Below are 17,269 nucleotides of genomic sequence, written 5' to 3'. Positions count from 1 at the left end.
GTTCTCCGTCTCCGGAGACATCCCAACCCCCCCTGGACGCGTTCCTGTGCCCCCTGCTCTGGGTGACCCCGCTCCGGCAGCGGGTGGGACTGGGCGATCTCCAGAGGGCCCTTCCGACCCCGGCCAGTCTGGGATTCCGTGATTCCGTGAAGCGTTCCGCGCCGGCCCGCGGGCCACGGGGCTTTCCCGGCCACGGCGGCCTCGGACCACTGCCCCACCGGCCGCCCAAAACCCCGAACGTCGTGGGGTGTCGCCCCCGGAGACGGCGCCAGGATGGAAAACCACGGCTTGCCCTCACCCCCTCCGCTAGCCCCTTCCCTCGCCCCACCACCAGCGCGGTGGCCGCACTGGGCTTCCCCGCCTCAGCGCGGCCCCTTTAAGGACTTCCACGTCGTGGTGGCCACGCCCTCGTTACGTCAGCGCGCCCCCGCCGCGTCACACGCCCCGCCCCTTCTCGCTCTGCCTTCCAAGATGGCGGCGGCGGCCGGGCGGGGTTGAGGCGCTCCCGCCGCCCGCAGGTACCGGCCGGGCCCGGGGCTCCCCCCGCGCCTTCCCCGCAGCCCCCCCGCCATGCGGCCCGGCCCCGCCGCCGCTCCCCGGTGATCCGGGCCCCGCCCGCCGCCCCGCCATGCTGCGGCGGTTGCTGGAGCGGCCTTGCAGCCTGGCCCTGTTGGTGGGCTGCCAGTTCGCTTTCGTCGCTTATTTCTCCCTGGGGGGGTTCCGGAACCTCACCTCCCTCTTCGGCCGCGCCGCCGGGCCCGTCTTCGATTACACCCGCACCCACGACGTCTACGCCAACCTCAGCCGGCTCCTGCCCCGCCGGGCCGCCCGCCCGGACCCCGCGCAGCCCCTCCCCTTCTGCCCCGAGAGGTCGCCCTTCCTCGGTGAGTGGTTGGCGGGGGGGGGGGGCGGCAACCGGCTCTGGTGGCTCCCGGGGTGGGGGGGCCGGGAGGTGTCGGGGCAGAGGCCGCCCCCACGCCGGGGGAGGAACCGGCTCCCCTCGGAGGCGAGAACCGGGGTCTCCCCCAGGGAAAGAACCGGACTCCCGGGGCAGGAACCGGGCCCTCCCGGGGTGGGGGGGAAGAACTGTTGCTACCCCGGGGGAAGAACCACTGGCCCTCCTCGGGCGAGAACCTGCCTCCCCCTCCACCCCCCCGGGGCAAAAACCAGGCTCCCCCTCGGAGCAAGAACCAGGATCTTCCCAGGGAAAGAACCACACCCCCCCCCCGGGGAAAGAACCATTGGCCCTCTTGGGGGTGAGAACCTGCCCCCCCCGGGGCAAAAATCGGCCTCCACCCGGGGGAAGAACGGGCTCCCCCTCGGAGCAAGAACCAGGATCTTCCCCAGGGAAAGAAGTGTTGTCCCCCCCCACCACCCCACGCCCCCGGGGAAGAACCAAACTCCCGGATGCAGAAACCAGGCCCCCTCTGGGGGAAGAACAGGGGCAAAAACCGGGCCCCCCCCAGAGGGGAGAACCACTGGCCCTCTTGGGGCGAGAACCTAACCCCACCCCCCACCACCACCCCCGGGGCAAAAACCAGACTCCCTCCCCCAGGGGAAGAACCGGCTCCCCCAGAGCGAGAAATGGGCCCCTCGCGGGGGAAGAACCAGACTCCTGGGACAGAAACTTGCCCCCCCCCCCCCCCCCGCCCCAAACCCGGCAAGGACTGGTCCCCCCCTCAGGGCAAAAACCGGCCCCACGGCATCCAGCCCCGACTGACCCGCCAGACAGGCAGAGCCGGTCCGGGGAGGCTCCCCCCCCGTCTCAGGGCAGGGGGGGACCCGCACCCCGCCATGGGTGCCGTCCCCGCCTCCCCCCCCACACCCTGCTTCCCGCAGTCGGCCCGCTGACGGTGAGCTTCAGCCGGGTGCCCACGCTGGAGCAGATCCAGGCGAAGAACCCGGCGGTGGAGGAGGGCGGCCGGTACCAACCCTCCACCTGCGAAGCCCGGTCCCGCACCGCCGTCATCATCCCCCACCGCAACCGCGAGACCCACCTGGGCCACCTCCTCTACTACCTGCACCCCTTCCTGCAGCGCCAGCAGCTCCAGTACGGCATCTACGTCGTGCACCAGGTGAGGCTGGTGGGTGCCGGGGGCTTCACCGGGCTTCGTGGGGGCCACCGTTGCCAACCGGCTTGCCCCTCCCCACTTCCCCAGGCCGGCAACTCCACCTTCAACCGGGCCAAGCTGCTGAACGTGGGGGGTGAAGGAGGCGCTGAAGGACGAGGAGTGGGACTGTCTCTTCCTCCACGACGTCGACCTCATCCCCGAGAACGACCACAACCTCTACACCTGCGACCCCTGGAACCCCAAACACGTCTCCATCGCCATGAATAAATTCGGATACAGGTGGGTGACCGCGGCGGCGGTTGGGGGAGAGCCAGGAGCGAGGGGACTGGGACTGGGACCGGCCCCGGCTCAGCCTCTGCCCCTTCTCTCGCAGCCTGCCCTACCCCCAGTACTTCGGGGGGGTCTCAGCTCTCACCCCCGACCAGTATATGAAGATCAATGGTTTTCCCAACGAGTACTGGGGCTGGGGTGGCGAGGACGATGACATCGCCACCAGGTAGGACATCGTGGGGGACCTGCCGCTCTCCCCGCTACCCACGTTTGTGTCCCACCGGGAGGCACCGGCCGTGGGACGGCAGCACCGTGCAGGACAAACGTGTGGGGGCTGTTGCCGCCGCACTGGGGGCGGGGGGTGGGGAGACGCGGACGGTGTCCCCGCGCCCTCGGTGACGCGGGGGCTCGTCCGCAGGGTGCGCCTGGCCGGCATGAAGATCGCCCGCCCGCCCGTCTCCATCGGCCACTACAAGATGGTGAAGCACAAGAGCGACAAAGGCAACGAGGAGAACCCCCACAGGTTGGGGGGCCGGCGGGGGGGCTGGGGGGGGCGGGCCAGCGGGGGGCTCGGCGCTGACGCTCCCCTCGTCCCTTCCAGGTTCGACCTGCTGATCCGCACGCAGCGGATGTGGACGCAGGACGGGATGAACTCCCTCACGTACACGCTGTTGGCCAAGCACCTCCACCCCGCTCTACACCAACCTCACGGTGGACATCGGTACGGACCCTCGAGCCGGCCGGGGCCGCCGGGGGCCGGTGCCGGGCCACGAGGGCCAGAGGTACCGCAGCAGCAGCAGCCTCTTCCGAGAGGAGATGCTGCGCAAGCTGCCCCGGGACGCCGCGCGGTGGGGGGAGCAGGGGCTGGCCCTGTCCCCCCGGTTGCCCACGGCCGCTGGGCAGCAGCCGCAGGCGGGTAACGGCACCCGGGGCGCCACCGGCTCCCCGCCGGCACCGGGGATCACCCAACGCAGCCCCGAGGCTGCCGGGGCCGGCGATGCCCGCCCAGGGAGCAGCGTCAGCGTGGCTGTGGCACAGGAGATGGGTGCCCTGCCTGCCCGTGGGGACAACCAGAGCCTGCCGCGGGGTGGCCACTAGCCGGTGGCTGCTGCGGCCCCGGCATGGACTCTGCTTGCCAGAACCCGGCACTGGGAACCGCAGACGGGCTGGTCACTCTGTGGCCTCGCTGGAGAGACTGGGGGGAGCAGCAAGCCCTGGGGGCTACCGCAGGGGAGCTGCTAGCCGCGGGGCCGGTGCCTGTTTTTGGGGGGCACCCCCGGGAAGGGGTGGGGGGGAGAGCCGGGGGCTCGCCTGCCTCCGTCTCCCCGCAGGCTGCGGGTGCCTGAGGCCGGTCGCAGGCTGCGCCGCCGGCGCACGGTTATTTATTCTATTTATGAGCTGCTCCCTGGACCTTTATAAGGGTTTTTCAATTAAAAAAAAAAAAAAAAAAAAAAAAAAACCAACACTTTGTTCTACTGCCACGGGGGGGGGCCTGCTGCCGGGTCGCGGCAGCAGGGGGGGGGGGACGCCGGGGCTCAGCGCAGCCCCCCCAGCAGCTGCCCCACGGCCGCTTTGGCGCTGGCGATGCAGTCGTTGACGGAGACGCCGGCGTAGGAGGCTCCGATGAGGCTGAGGGGCAGCCGCTGCTCCGCCAGGAACCGGCCGATGCGCTCTGTGGGGACGGGGATGGCCGGTGGGCGATGCTGGGGGGGGGGCGGGGAGGGGGGGGCCAGGAGACACCCCTCCCCCCCACCCCCCTTACCTGTGCGCTGCCAGTGGCCCAGCGTGTACTGGGGGATGCAGGCCTAGGGGAGGGGGGAGAAGCCGGTGAGCCCCGTGGGACCCCCCCCCCGGCCCCCCCCCCAAAGCCCGCGGCGCCGTCACCCACCTGGTGCACCCTGAGGATGGAGCGTGTCGGGGGGGGCTCCAGGCCCAGCTGGTCGCGCGCGGCTGCCTGCGCCCGCTGCAGCAGCAGCGACGGTGACGCCGAGGCTGGGTCCCCGAAGCTCTGCCCGAACCAGGCGCCTCCCAGCATCACCTGTGCGGCACCGGTGGCACCGTGAGCCCCCCCCCCCCCGCAGCCCCGGGTCATCCTTGTCTCTGCCCCGCCCTCCCCGACCCTCCATCCCCGGTCGCTCACCGTCAGCCGTACGGAGCCGGCTCCCGCGCCGTCGTGCTCGGGGAAGGCCACCGAGTCGTAGACGATGCCCAGGAGGGAAGCGTCCTCGGAGGAGGGCACCAAGTGCCCGAAACCCTGGGCAGGAGCAGCGGCGTGAGCGGGATGGGGACGCCCCTGGGTGCTGGGGGGGGGGGACACACACACAGACACATCGCAGGTGTCAGGGACACCCCCTCACCGTGACGGGCAACGTGACGCCCTGGTACTGCAGGTTCACCACGGCCACCGACACGGCCGGGATGCGGCGCAGCTCCTGCGCCAGCGGCTCGGCCTCCTCCGGCAGCACCTCAGCCAGGGCTGGGAGGAGAAGGGGTGTCAGGGGGGGGTCACCTCGTCCTCCCTGCCCCCAGGGCACCCCCCCCCCCCCCCCACCACCCCCCCCCTACCTGCGGCTGGGAGGGCGCTGATGACGTGGTCAGCCGTCAGGGTGCCATCGGGTAGGGTGAGCTGGGGGGGGAAGAGGAGAGCGATAGGGGGAGAGGAAAATGATGGGGAGGGGGAAAGGAGCACGATGGGGGCGGAAGAGAGTGATGGGGGGGGGAAAAGGAGGGCGATGGGGAGAGGGAGAGGAGGGCAATGGGGGGAAGGAGCATGATGGGGGGGGGAAGGAAGGCGATGGGGGGGGGAAAGGAAGGCGATGGGGGGGGGGAAAGGAGGGCGATGGGGGGAGAGGAAAGGAGCGTGATGGGGGGGTGAGTGATGGGGGGAAAAAGGAGGGCGATGGCAGGGGGAAAAGGAGGGCGATGGGGGGGGGAAAGAGGGGGGAAAGGAGGGCGATGGAGGGGGAAGGGGGGGCGATGGGAGGAGATGGGGGGGGAAGAGGGGGGAAAGGAGGGGGAAAGGAGGGTGATGGAGGGAGATGGGGAGAGGAAGAGGAGGGCGATGGGGGGAAGAGGAGGGCGATGGGGGGAGCGTGATGGGGTGGGCGGAAAGGAGAGCAATGGTGGGGCACTGGGAAGGGGACCGGGGTATCCTGGCCCCCCCCCCTCAGCCCAGGGCCCTACCTGCCATCGGCCGTCGGGCCGTGGGCGCAGGCGGCGCAGGGGCGCGTGGCACCGCAGGCTCGACGCCGCGGGGGCGCAGAAACGCCACCAAAGCCTCGGGCAGGGTCTGCATCCCCCCCCGCAGCGACCACTGGCTCCAGCGCTCGGCCCGCGCCCGGCGGCTCAGCCCCGACTCGGCCCCGCGCTCCTTCCCTGCGGGTGACAATGACACGTAGCGGTGGCACCGAGGTGTGTGTGTGTGTGGGGGGGGCTGTGTGTGTGCGTGTCCCCCGTCCCGAAGCGCGGCGCTCACCGGAGCCCAGCGCCATCCCCAGCAGGACGGAGCGCCGTCGCCGTTCCGCTTGGAAAAGCGCAGGGAAGCAGGAACGGATACTCAGCGCCCGACAATCCCCGGCGAAAACCCCCCGGCACAAACTGTCCACGGCGATGTCGGCCACCTACGGCGAGAGGGGACGACGGCGCGGGGAGGGTGAGATGGGTCCCCGCCCGCGGAGTGACGGGTACCGATAAACCCCCCCCGCCGGCGTTATCGGCGCCCACCTCCCGGCCGAAACGGCGATGAACGAAGGCGTGGACGCTCTCGTCGGGCTCCGTCCCGGCCGGTGCCAGCAGGTCCCGCACCCCGCTCCACAGCAGCGCCTGCGAGAAGGGGGACACCGGCCGCAGCAAGGCCCTGGGGGGCCACCGAGGGCTCAGGGCTTGGAATTTTTGGGGTTGGATTTTTTTGGGAGGGTTGGATTTTTCGGGGTTGTTGTGTTTTGTTTTTTTTTTTTTTTTTGAGTTGGATTTTTCAGGGCTGGATTTTTTTGGGGTTTTTCTTTGAGTTGGATTTTGGGGTTTTGGGGGTTGAATTATTTTGAGGTTCTTGTGGTGGGATTTTTGGGGTTGGATTTTGGGAGGGTTTGAGTTGGATTTTCAGGTTGGATTTTTCGGGTTGGATTTTTCTTTTTTTTTTTGGGAGGGGGGGGGTTGGATTTTGGGTTGGAATTTTTGGGTTGGATTTTTTTGGGTTGCATTTTGGAGTTGGATTTTTGGGGGGGTTGGATTTTGGTTTTTTTTGGGTTGGATTTTGGGTTTTTTTGGGTTGGATTTTGGGTTTTTTTGGAACCCTCGGTGGCCCTCTGTGTCCACCTACCCCAAGCCCGATGGCAGTTTGTGCAGGGCCCCCCTGACATAGAGGAAGCGATTCCTGGAAGCCGGGTGGTCCCCGGGGACGGGAAGGATGTCACCTTCCAGGCCGAGCTCAGAGACCTGGGGGGGTGGGGGGCCATGGGACGGGCATGGGGCAGCCTCGGCGAGACCCCGACACCCCCGTGGCAAGCCAGGGCACCCTGGCACCCTGCGTCCACCCAGGGAGCCCTCTGTATCCTGGCACCCACCCCAAACACCCTCAGCCCTTGCACCCACCCCAGGGACCCCCACAAGGACCCCAGTACCCACCCAGGGGCCCCCCAGCCCGTTACACCCACCCAGGGACCCCCACAAAGACCCCTGTACCCACCCAAGGACCCCCAAAAGGAATTCCGGGACCCACCCAGAGACCCTCAGCCCCTTGCACCTACCCCAGCGACCCCGGCACCCACCCAGGGACCCCCCAGCCCCTTACACCCACCCAGGGACCCCTGTTCCCCAGCACCCAGAGACCCTCCAGCACCCTGCAGACAGCTCCAGGGCCCCCCGGACCCCTGCACCCAGGGCCCCCCATGCCCTTGTGGCCCCAGGGACCCCCAGGACCTCGGGATCCATCCAGCGACATCCCCCCGCCCCCCCCCGACACAACCCAGGGACCCCCACAAGGACCCCGGCACCCACCCCAGAGACCCCCAGCCCCTTACACCCACAAGGACCCCGGCACCCACCCCGGGACCCCTGTCCCCCAGCACCCAGACACCCTTCGGCCCCCTGCAGCCAGCCCCACGCCCCCCCCCCCGGACCCCCGCACCCTGGGACCCCGGGATCCACCCCGGGACACCCCCCCCCCGACCCAATCTCGCACCCAGGGACGCCCTCCCCGGACTCCGGCACCCTGGGACCCCTCCGCCACCTCCCCCCCACCCCCCCGCCCCGTACCATGTGCAGGGTGTCGGTGCCCGCCGCCCCCCCGGGGCGGATGCCCCGCGGCCCGTGCTCGAACACGGCCCCGTCGGGGGCGCGGGTGCTCTGCAGCCACCCCCCGAAGCGGGCGCCGGCCTCCAGCAGCAGCACCTGGGGACACGGCCGTCACCCCGGGGACACCGACGGTCCCGGTCCCCGTCCCCCCCTCTCCCCCGGACACGGTCCCGGCTCACCTTGGGCGGGCGGGGGCTGCGGACCAGGTGGTAGCAGGCGGCCAGGCCGCTGATACCGCCCCCCACGACGGCCACGGTGGGCGGCATGGAGGGAGCGGGGGCTCGGCCGGGCTGAACGCGGGGCACCGGCACCGGGCCCGCCCCTTCCCGCCGCTGCCGGGGCGGAGGGCGGAGCTAAGGAGGTGGAGAGCCAATGGCAGGACGCCGGACCCTGACGGACAGGTGCCGGCACCACCCCCCCCGGAACCAGCGGCAGCGCGCCCCGCCCCCTCTCCAAGCCCCGCCCGCTCGGCTCACCAGCCTATCAGCTGTAGGCCACGCCCCCTCTTCTGCTAGCCCCGCCCCTCAAGGGAAGCCAGTCCCGGTAAGCCCCGCCCTCACATTAGCCCCGCCCTTAAAACCAACCTATCCCATCACCTCTCAACACCAGCAAGCTCCGCCCCCTTACCCATAGCCCCGCCCCTTGCCCGCAGCTCCACCTTCTTTGACCTAGCCCCGCCCCTTTCCCCGTAGCCCCGCCCCCTTACCCCGTAGCCACGCCCTCTTCTGCCCTTAGCCCCGCCCCCCCACGCCCCAGCCAGAGCTGCCCCTTCCCCCCTCCAAACTTCGGCTTTTCGAGGTTTTGGGATAGTTTTTTCTTCTTCTTTTTTTTTTTTTTTTTTTTCTTTTTCTTTTTTTTTAGTAAATTTATTGACAAAAGCCCCCGCCCCGGGGCAGCGCGGACTCCATGCAGGCCCTCGCCGCGGGGGGGGGGGACAGGTCAGGGCCTCCTGCCGGGGGGCTCCTCCAGCTCGTAGAAGAGGACGTAGCCCTCGCTGGACGGGACCTGGTTCTCGCTGATGGGCGAGACGCTGCGGCAGCACCCGGCAGCACCCTCAGCCCCCGCCGCCACGGATGGGCACGGGGCAGGGGGGGCTGGGGCCCGGGAGAGGCGGGGGGGTGGGTGACGGGGTCGGGGGGCACCTACCGGGAGTCGTTGTAGACGCGCCAGCCGGCCGGGTCCCGGCAGAAGGCCGTGTAGTGCCCATAGTGGACGCTGCCCGAGTGGTTGCAGAGGGCGTAGAGGCTGTAGACGGGGCTGCCTGTGGGGGGAGGCCCAGCTCAGCATCCCCCTGACTCCTTCCCTCCCATCCCCCGTCCCCCCCCCCACAGCATCCCCCTGACACATTCCCCCCACCCTGGCCCCCCCACAGCGTCCCCTCAACGCATTCCCCCTGCGCCCCCATAGCATCCCCCCGTCCCCCTCACGGCATCCCTATGAACGCGTCCCCCTGATACATTCCCCCCCCCTGCCCCGTGCCCCCCACGGTGTCCCACCCACAGCATCCCCCCGATGCGTCTCCCCAGCCCTGTCCCCCCCACAGTGTCCCCCCATCCCTGTCCCTCCCACAGCATTCCCCCCATGGCATCCCCCTGACGCGTCCTTCCCGCCCTGTCCCCCCCACGGCATCCACCCAATACGTTCCCCCCCCCACTCCCTCCCCACAGTGTCCCCCCAGCATGTCCCCCATCCCAGCATCCCCCTGATGCATTTCCCCCACGGCAATCCCCCCTGCCCCGCCACAGCGTCCCCCCACAGCATCCCCCCGGCCCTGTCCCCCCCACAGCATCCCCCGGACGAGTTCCCCCTGTCCCTTCCCCCGTGTGCCCCCCCGCCCCCCCCCGGCATTTCTCACCCGCCTTCTCGCTGGCGAACTCCCGCAGGTTGAGCTGCTGCAGGGGGAAGTCCACGAAGACGGAGCACTTCTTGATGGAGTAGCGGGTGGTGGAGAACCGGTTCAAGTCTGGCCAGCGTCAAGGGAAACACGGACACAAGCACATGGAGAGGTGGCCCCCCCCCCCCCCCCCAGGACACCCCCGACCCCGAGCCCCGGCAGCTCCGGGGGTCTCGGGGACTTTCCCCCAGGCCCCCCACCCATCGCTCCCCAAAGGATACGGAGCACCAGGATGCGGGGGAAGCGCTGGATGGTCAACTTCTTTGTGCTCCGCGTCCGCTGCCGGCACTTGTCGCAGACCTGCCGGTGGCACGGAAACGGTGAGAGGGAGCCGGGGGCGCTGAGCCGGGGGGGTACCGAGCTCCCCCCTCCATCCCCAACCTCTTACCGGGGCGTTCTCTGAGTCCAGCTCCTCTTCCTTGGTGAAGAGGCTGAAGCAGTCGTGAAGCGAGACCTTGCCGCCGGCAAAGCTTTTCTGCAGGGGGAGAGGGTCAGGCGGGGGGCTGGGGAGGGGGGACTGGGTGGGACGGGGAGGGCTCTGCCTCGTCCCTACCTTTGGGATGGGCAGGGAGAGATCGCAGAAGACCTCGAAGGTGGTGGAGCGGTAGCCGCACGCCTGGCACTTGAGGCAGCTCTTCAGCTGTCCCACGAAGAGGTCTGGGGTAGAGGCAGGGGGGTGAGGCCGGACAGAGAGGGACGCTCCGAGGGGACTGGGGGGTCCGGGGGGGGGTCACCCGGCAGCGCTCACCCACAATCTTGCTGTCCTCCCTCTCCAGGTATCGCTTCCACATCTGGTTGGCGCGTTCATCATCGCTGCGGGGAAAGGTAGGGGGGTCGGGGCTGCGTCCCCCTCCACCGGCCACCCCGCTCCCCCCCGCCCCGGGGACCCCTTTTCCCCCCCTCCCCTCACCTCAGCGTCTCGGGGTCCTCCAGCACGGGGGTGCGCCGGGCGTCCGAGAGGATGCTGGGGGTCCTGCGGCCCTTGCGGTTGATCTCCACGTGCAGCCGGTCCATGAAGAACTTGAGGAACTCCTGGGCGTCCTGCTGACTGCGGCGGGACGGAGCCCTCGCACCCTCCGGGAGCCGGGGAGGGGGGGCGGTGGCGGGGGTGGGGGGTTGGGGGAGGAAAGCCTCACCTGTATCCGGTGAAGGAGGGGACGTATTTCTGAAAGATGGCCTTGAAGCGCCCGGGGTTGACGGCCTCGGAGGAGTCGGGGTGCCAGAGGGCGGCGATGACGTCGGCGAAGGCTGCGGGGACGAGGGACAAGCCGGGTGTCAGCGGGTTTATGTAAGAGCTGGGGCGGAGGGGGGGGGGAGATTATCGGTGGGGGGGCCTCCTGTCCCACCTTCAGTGAGTTCCTGGGGGGCGCGAGGGCCGGGGGGCTGCTCCTGCTGGAAGTCCCGGCGCAGGCAATAGTCCCGCAGCGGTTTGGTGCTGCTCAGGCACTGCAGCACGGCGTTCATGAAGCACTGCCAGGAGAACGGCGGGGACGCCGTGATGCCCTGCGGAGGCTGGGGGGGGGCCACCGGGCCTCGGCTTGTCCCCCACCGTCCCCTCACACCCCTGTCTGTGCCACGGGGACCCCCGAGGGGCTGGGGGATCCCTGGGGACGCGCCGGTCACAGCGGGAGGGAACTGCTTCGTCACGGCCGCTACGAGCCAGGGGGACCCCGGGTCCCTTCCACACCCAGGACGGAGGGACGGGAGGGCTCGGGGGACGCGGGGACGCAGGCACCTACCGTGTTGCCCAGGTTCCTGAGGCCGACGTGGCCCGAGCCCAGCAGCAGGGTGTGATGGGTCTGCGGGGACGCAAAGGGAGAGGAGTGAGACCCGTCCCCAAGCAGCAAACCCCTCCGGCCGCCCCTCGGCTCCCCACAGACGGACCAACGGCCGCGGAGGCTTCACCTCGCCGCTGACGAGCAGCAGCCCCATGACGGCCGTGTGGACCACCGACTCGGAGATGTCGGTGCCGCGGCCCTGCAGCTCCCGTTTGGTGAGCAGGGTGCGGTGCAGCTTGCGGGGGAGCTCCACCAAGGTGGCTCCCTGCAGCCCCGGCATGGCTCCGGCACGGCTCCGGCACCGCCCGGCCGGCGGGATGGCGCTGCCGCACCGGTGTTGCCGGGTTCCCTTCGCCTCTCTAAGCCACTGCTCATTAGCTGATCCGATTTCCCCTGGCTATTCTGGGCCTTGCTGGAGGCTCATCTCGGGGGGATTAATTAGCAGGAGAGCCACCTCGGGGGGACAGCGGGCGGCCGGAGAACGGGGAGCGGAGGCAAGCACAGCCGCCTGCCCCGTGCCGCAGCGGTGGGGTGCGGGAGAGCGCCGCGGGGAGCGGGGCGGCTCGGGGGGAACGGGGGACAGTCCTTTGCCACCGGTGAGGCGACGCACCGCGGGGGTCCAAGCCGTGTCCCCGTCCCCCACCGGCGCAGGGACGGCCCCGGGATTTCAGGGCACCTAATCCCCACACGTGGCCCAGGGCGAGTGGAGGACAGGGCCTGGCTGCTCCGCGGGGAGAAGGCGGATGCGGAAACGGGCACGGCCCCCCCCCCAGCACCGAGGGGACGCCAGCCTTTCGCAGCGGGAGTCCCCGAGGAGGAACGGAGCGGGGAGAGGTGAGACCACCATCCCCATCCCACCCTGGCGGCGTCACCCGAAGCCGCTGCCCCGCGCCAGGGACAAATCCTGGAGCTCTTACAGCTGCCGCCTTCTCCTCGGTCCTGCCGGGTGCCGGGGCTCTGCCCAGGGGCGGGCTGCCGGGCGCCGGGACGTCGGGGCTGTGGGCATACGTGGGGTCGGGGGCAGTACGAGTCCGGGGGCAGCCCTCAGAGCGGACGGAGAGCAGCGGGGCGGACGGCTTCCCGTCCAGCCCCGGGGAGACGTTGACCCTCCGGAGAGAGGAGCTCCTCCTGAGAGCCAGCGAGCCGGCGCTCAGCTGGTGGCCGCAGTCCCTCAGCACCAGCCGGCTCAGCACCGTCGCCACGTCCTCGGCGCGGCCGCCGCTGCCGCCGCCACCGCCCTGGCTCAGGTCCCCGATGCTGATGGATTTGGAACGGGCCAGGTTGCTCCGCCGACGTTCCGCCAGCGAGGCCCCGGCGGGCAGGGAGAAGGAGGCGCTGCCCGGCACCGCACCCGCCTGCGGAGAACCGGGCACCCGCACCGCGTGGTCTGCCTTCACGGGCCCCCGCCGACATGCCGAGACACGGAGAGCTTCCCCCCGTTTGGAGGCCCGACCCCGCTCCAGCTCCAGCTTCTTGCCGCGGTCCTCCATTGTGCTGGGCCGGGGCGGGAGGAGGCGAAGTTTGGGTGCCGGGGAGAGCCCGTTGGCGGCGGCGGAGGCCAGGGCGGTGGCATGGCGCTCCTGGCTGAGGGCCCGGTGGCCACTGGGCAGCTTGGCAGCAGCCTTGGGTTGGGAGGTGACGACGGCGTGGTCCCTGGCCCGGCTGACGCGGTGCTCCGAGGCTTGGGGCATGGTGGGGACGGCCGAGAGGGAAGCCCTGCAGGAAGAGGGAGGAGGTTGATGCCGGTGGCACCGGGACGGTGCGTGGGGGCACCGGGGCACGCACCCACCTCTCTTCGCCGCGCCTCCTCCCGCCAGCACCGATCACAGCCCCCCGCGGCAAGCGGCCGGACAGAGAGTCCCATCGGCGGGGGCCCTGCAGCACAAGGAGAGATGCTCCAGGTCACCGGACGGAACCGGGGGACAGCACAGCCCCGGCGAGACCCCACGGCCCCCCTCACCGACGGGAGGCAAGTGCCGTGCCGCGCTCCCTGAGCCGGCGGGTGACTCGCGGGGGTGCTCGGCACCACCGGGAGCAGGTGCTTCCCACCCACCCGCTCCGGGTTCTACCAAAACACTGCCCGGAGCAACGGTACAGCCGGCTGGGGGGGCAGCCATCTCCCGGCTCCTGCGCCGTGGGGGCACCCGGCAGCAGGGGGGGTGCAGGCCCCATGGCGAGGCCGCCGGTGCTGGGTGGCGATGGCTGTCCCCAGAGAGCGGCTCCGGGGGGACGATGGCCACGGTGCAGCCGCGGGGGCCGTGGCACGGCCAGAGCCGCGAGCTGCCAGCAGGAGGGGAAGGGCCCCGCGGGGTCGGCCGTGCCGATGGCAACAGCCCCCCAGCCCCATGGCCCACCCGGCCACTGTCCCCTGCCCGGCCTGTCCCTGTCCTCTGCCTCCCCCTGCCCGCCACGTCCCCCTCCATATCCTACCTGTCCCCGTCCCCTACCTGTCCCCATCTCCCCCTGCCTTGCCTGTCCCCCGCCCTCTCCCCCCCATCTCCTACCTGTCCCCCCCCAGACCTGTCCCCTCCCGACCCTGTCCCCCCCCACCTGTCCCCTCCCAAGCCTGTCCCCCCTCACCTGTCCCCTCCCAACCCTGTACCCCCCATCTCCTACCTGTCCCCTCCCAGCCCCGTCCCCCCCAATCTCCTACCTGTCCCCCCCATCTCCATCCTCTTCCATCTCCTACCTGTCCCCCCCCAGCCCTGTCCCCATTTCCATCCCCTTCCATCTCCTGCCCGTCCCCCCCCAGCCCTGTCCCCATCTTGTACCCATCCCCTCAATCTCCTGTCCCCCCCACCAGACCTGTCCCCCCCAATCTCCATCCCCTCCCATCTCCTACGCGTCCCCCCCAGCCCTGTCCCTGCCATCGCCTACCTGTCCCCCCAATCTCCTGTCCCCTCCCTCTCCGTCCCCTTCCAGCTCCTACCTGTCCCCCCCCGGCTCTCCATCCCCTCTCATCTCTTACCTGTCCCCCTCCAGTCTTGTCCCCCCCCATCTCCTACCTGTACCCCCTCAGCCCTGTCCCCCCCGCTTTCCTACCTGTCCCCCCAATCTCCATCCCCCCCATCTCCTACCTGTCCCCCCGTCCGTGTCCCCAACTCCTACCTGTCCCCCCCATCTCTGTCCCCTTCCATCTCCTACCTGCCCCTCCCAGCCCCGTCCCCGCCATCCCCTGCCCGTCCCCATCCTCCGCCTTGTGTCCCCCCCCCACCCCCAACTCCTGCCTGTCCCCGTCCCCGCCCGCCCCATCCCACGGGGCCACTGTCCCCTGCTCTGCTCTCCCCCACCTCACAGCACCCATTCCCCGCCCCTCCCGGGGCCGTGGTACCCCCCTCCGTGTCCCAGCCCCTGCCCGGTACCGGGGCGGGGTGGGGGGGGACACCTTTCCGCTGTCCCCCCCACCAGGCCTCGCTGCCTGCTCCTCCCCCCGGGCCCCGCAAAACCCCTCCCCGCCTCGACCCTCCCTTCCCCCTCCCCGTGTCCCCCCCCCACTCCCCTCCTCCGGTGTCGCCGGTGCCCCCTGCCCCCGCCGGGCCCCCCCCTCCCGCCGCACCTCCCGCGGGCCGCCATGGCAACAACTCCCGCACCGCCCGCCGCCATCTTTGCTCCTCCCCGCCCCAGGCCCCGCCCCCGCCCGGCCTCGCGCCTCACGCCGCGCACGCGCCGCCGCCGCGCCGCGCCCCCCCCCACCTTACGCGTGACGCACCGCGTCACCATGGAAACCGAGCGGCGTCCTCCCCCCCCCCACCCCCCCGCTCTTAAAGGGGCCGCCGCGCCACGTCCTCTTAAAGCGACAGCGTCCTCTGTGGAAGCGTCACGGCAAGGTCGGAGCCCCGAGGGCTGGGGTGGGGGGGGGCAAGACCCCCCCCCCGAGGAACCCCCAGAGCAGCAGGCGGGGAATGAAGAGTTTATTGGGGGGACAGCAGCAAAGCAGGATGGGGGGGGGGGGGAGCAGCTGGGGGGGGGGGGGGGGTGTGACACCTCCCATGGAGGGGGGCAGCACCCCTCCATTGCCCCCCCCCCCTCGGCCGCCATCGCTCACTTCTCCTTGTGCTGGATGATGCCTTTGGCCACGAGGTCCGGGATCTCCACGGCCAGCCAGGGGCCCAGCTGCGGAAACAAGGGGTGAGCGACCCACGGGGACACTCCCCCACCCCCGTGGGGACACACGGACACACACACCCCCCCCCCCCCCCCCCCCGCCATGGAGACGCCCCCCCCCCCCCGACTCACCCCCAGCGCCATCAGATGGGCCAAGCCGAATTTGGGGACGTTCCTGGCCCAGAGGGGCTTGAAGTGGTCGCTCAGGCAGATTTTACCCCCCCTGCAGGGAGAAGGGGGGGGGGAAGCCGTCAGACCCCCCCCCGACCCCCCCAGGGACACCCCCCCCCCCCCAAATTCCCCCCCCCCACCTGTACATCTTGGCCGTCTTCCCATCCAGCTCGGGGATGGCGATCTCGGGGGCGGTGGCGGGGTAGGTCACCGGGATCTGGGGGGCGGGGGGGGGACACGGACGACACATGGACAGGACAGACACAGACATGGGGGTCAGCAGCCCCACACACCCCCCCCAGCTGCCCCCCCCCCGCCCAGCGCCCCCCACCCCCCCCTCACCTCAAACTCGATGGCGAACTCGTACTTGAGCAGCTCGTGGACGTACCAGCATTTCCCGAACCACCTGCGGCACATGGCGGGAGGGCCCGGCCCCCGCCGGCCCTCAGTCCCGGGACCCCCCCCACCGGACACCGGAGCGTCTCCGGGGTGGGGGGTGGCCCGGTCCCGTGTCCGTTGTCCCCCCCCGCCACGTCGTCCCCGCTCACCCACCGGGTGCCCTCGGCGTTGGACTCCAGGCGGAACCAGTCGTTATCGGCGCGTTTGTTGTTCTCCACGTACTGCCGGGGGGGGGGGGGGGACGGGGGTGAGCGGGGACCGGGGGGGGGACACACAGACTGGGGGGGGTGAACCGCGAAGGGGACCGGGACCAGAGAGGGGACGGGACAGCAGGGGAACCTGGAAGGGGACCGGGATGCAGGAAGGGAACCGGGAGACGGATCGGGAAGGGGACCGGGGGATGGACCGGGAACGGGACGGGAGGGGAACGGAGGGACAGCGGGGACCGGGGGGTGAACCGAGGCTGGGGAGAGAGACCGGGGGACGAACCACGAAGGGGACCAGAGGGGGGACGGGACGGGGAACCGGGGGACGGAGCGGGAAGGGGACCGGGAACCGGGGGACGGGACAGAAGGAGAACCGGGGGCGAGCGAGGAGCAGGGGGGGACGGACTGGGGGTGAACCGAGACGGCAGGGAGAGACCGGGGGACGAACCGCGAAGGGGACCGGAGAGGGAACAGGATGGGGAACCGGGGGACGGACCGGGAAGGGGACCGGGGGTGAGCGGGGACCGGACCGGGGCGGGGGGACGGACTGGGGGGTGAACCGAGGCGGCGGGAAGAGACCGGGGGACGAACCGCGGAACCGGGGGATGGACCAGGATGGGAACCGGGAAAGGGACCTGGAAGGGAACCGGGGGACGAACCGGGAAGGGCAACCGGGGGTTGAAACGGCGGAGGGAGAAGTGTGGGAGGAACAGGGAGGGGAAGCGGCGAGGGCCCGGGGAGCGATCCGGAGGTGCCGGCGGGTCCCGGTACGGGCGCACCTGTATGAGGGCGCGGTACTCCTCCTTCAGCCGCGGCGCCCAGCCCTCCCGGTCCCGCGGCCCCGCCGCCGTCCGCAGCAGCGGCAGCTCCGCCACCGCCCGCCGCGCCGCCTCATCCGCCATGGCCCCGCCGCCGCCGGAAGCCGGCCATCTTGGCCGGGGGCGGAAGTGACGCCGACGGAGGCGCCGCCATTTTGCTTAGGGGCGTGACGCGACGGCGACGGGGGGGGGGGGGTGTGTGGTGGTGTGGGTGGCGCCGCCATCTTTACTACGGTCACGGGCAGGGCGCGACGCCGCCGCGGCG

The 17,269-nt window shown here is 70.9% G+C and overlaps 3 protein-coding genes across 4 annotated transcripts; 1 reads left to right on the top strand and 2 right to left on the bottom strand.

Annotated features, from left to right (window-relative positions):
* The first annotated feature begins 544 nt into the window (after window positions 1-544).
* On the top strand, window positions 545-3,767 carry B4GALT3 (beta-1,4-galactosyltransferase 3). Its single transcript, XM_054182765.1, is given in 8 exon segments — window positions 545-884; window positions 1,840-2,075; window positions 2,160-2,201; window positions 2,203-2,351; window positions 2,446-2,568; window positions 2,761-2,865; window positions 2,944-3,031; window positions 3,033-3,767. Coding segments are annotated over 8 exon segments (1,407 nt in total). The 5' UTR covers window positions 545-628; the 3' UTR covers window positions 3,441-3,767.
* Window positions 3,768-3,796: 29 nt separating this feature from the next.
* Window positions 3,797-10,305, bottom strand: PPOX (protoporphyrinogen oxidase). Its single transcript, XM_054182764.1, is given in 19 exon segments — window positions 3,797-4,014; window positions 4,105-4,147; window positions 4,231-4,380; window positions 4,483-4,596; window positions 4,700-4,818; window positions 4,908-4,968; window positions 5,526-5,585; window positions 5,587-5,717; window positions 5,818-5,962; window positions 6,066-6,198; window positions 6,661-6,776; window positions 7,596-7,730; window positions 7,814-7,987; window positions 8,781-8,895; window positions 9,490-9,597; window positions 9,750-9,828; window positions 9,917-10,003; window positions 10,082-10,185; window positions 10,277-10,305. Coding segments are annotated over 13 exon segments (1,431 nt in total). The 5' UTR covers window positions 7,901-7,987; window positions 8,781-8,895; window positions 9,490-9,597; window positions 9,750-9,828; window positions 9,917-10,003; window positions 10,082-10,185; window positions 10,277-10,305; the 3' UTR covers window positions 3,797-3,877.
* A 962-nt stretch (window positions 10,306-11,267) lies between these two features.
* On the bottom strand, window positions 11,268-17,121 carry UFC1 (ubiquitin-fold modifier conjugating enzyme 1). Of its 2 annotated transcripts, XR_008463402.1 has the most exons (8): window positions 16,966-17,121; window positions 16,134-16,201; window positions 15,924-15,987; window positions 15,722-15,798; window positions 15,352-15,419; window positions 13,096-13,181; window positions 12,224-13,022; window positions 11,268-11,327 (listed from the first exon to the last, which is right to left on the bottom strand). XR_008463402.1 is itself a non-coding variant. In XM_054182766.1 (6 exons), exons 1-6 carry the CDS (start codon window positions 17,086-17,088, stop codon window positions 15,348-15,350), a joined length of 495 nt encoding a protein of 164 aa, XP_054038741.1. In that variant the 5' UTR covers window positions 17,089-17,121; the 3' UTR covers window positions 15,286-15,347. The 2 variants fall into 2 exon arrangements, 1 of the variants encoding a protein (XP_054038741.1); XM_054182766.1 differs by lacking the exons at window positions 11,268-11,327; window positions 12,224-13,022; window positions 13,096-13,181 and adding an exon at window positions 15,543-15,633 and having other exon boundaries at window positions 15,286-15,419.
* Between the last annotated feature and the right edge of the window lie 148 nt (window positions 17,122-17,269).

Source organism: Rissa tridactyla, chromosome 23 (assembly GCF_028500815.1).
Source record: "Rissa tridactyla isolate bRisTri1 chromosome 23, bRisTri1.patW.cur.20221130, whole genome shotgun sequence".
Lineage (NCBI taxonomy): Eukaryota > Metazoa > Chordata > Aves > Charadriiformes > Laridae > Rissa > Rissa tridactyla.
This window is presented reverse-complemented; position numbering and strand designations above follow the sequence as displayed.

Coding starts and splice junctions, on each gene's coding strand:
- UFC1 (XM_054182766.1), bottom strand. CDS start 17,088: ATGGCGGATGAGGCGGCGCGGCGGGCGGTGGCGGAGCTGCCGCTGCTG. Junction 15,988..16,133: donor TCCAACGCCGAGGGCACCCG/GTGGGTGAGCGG, acceptor CATGTGCCGCAG/GTGGTTCGGGAAATGCTGGT. Junction 15,634..15,721: donor AAGACGGCCAAGATGTACAG/GTGGGGGGGGGG, acceptor TTCTCCCTGCAG/GGGGGGTAAAATCTGCCTGA.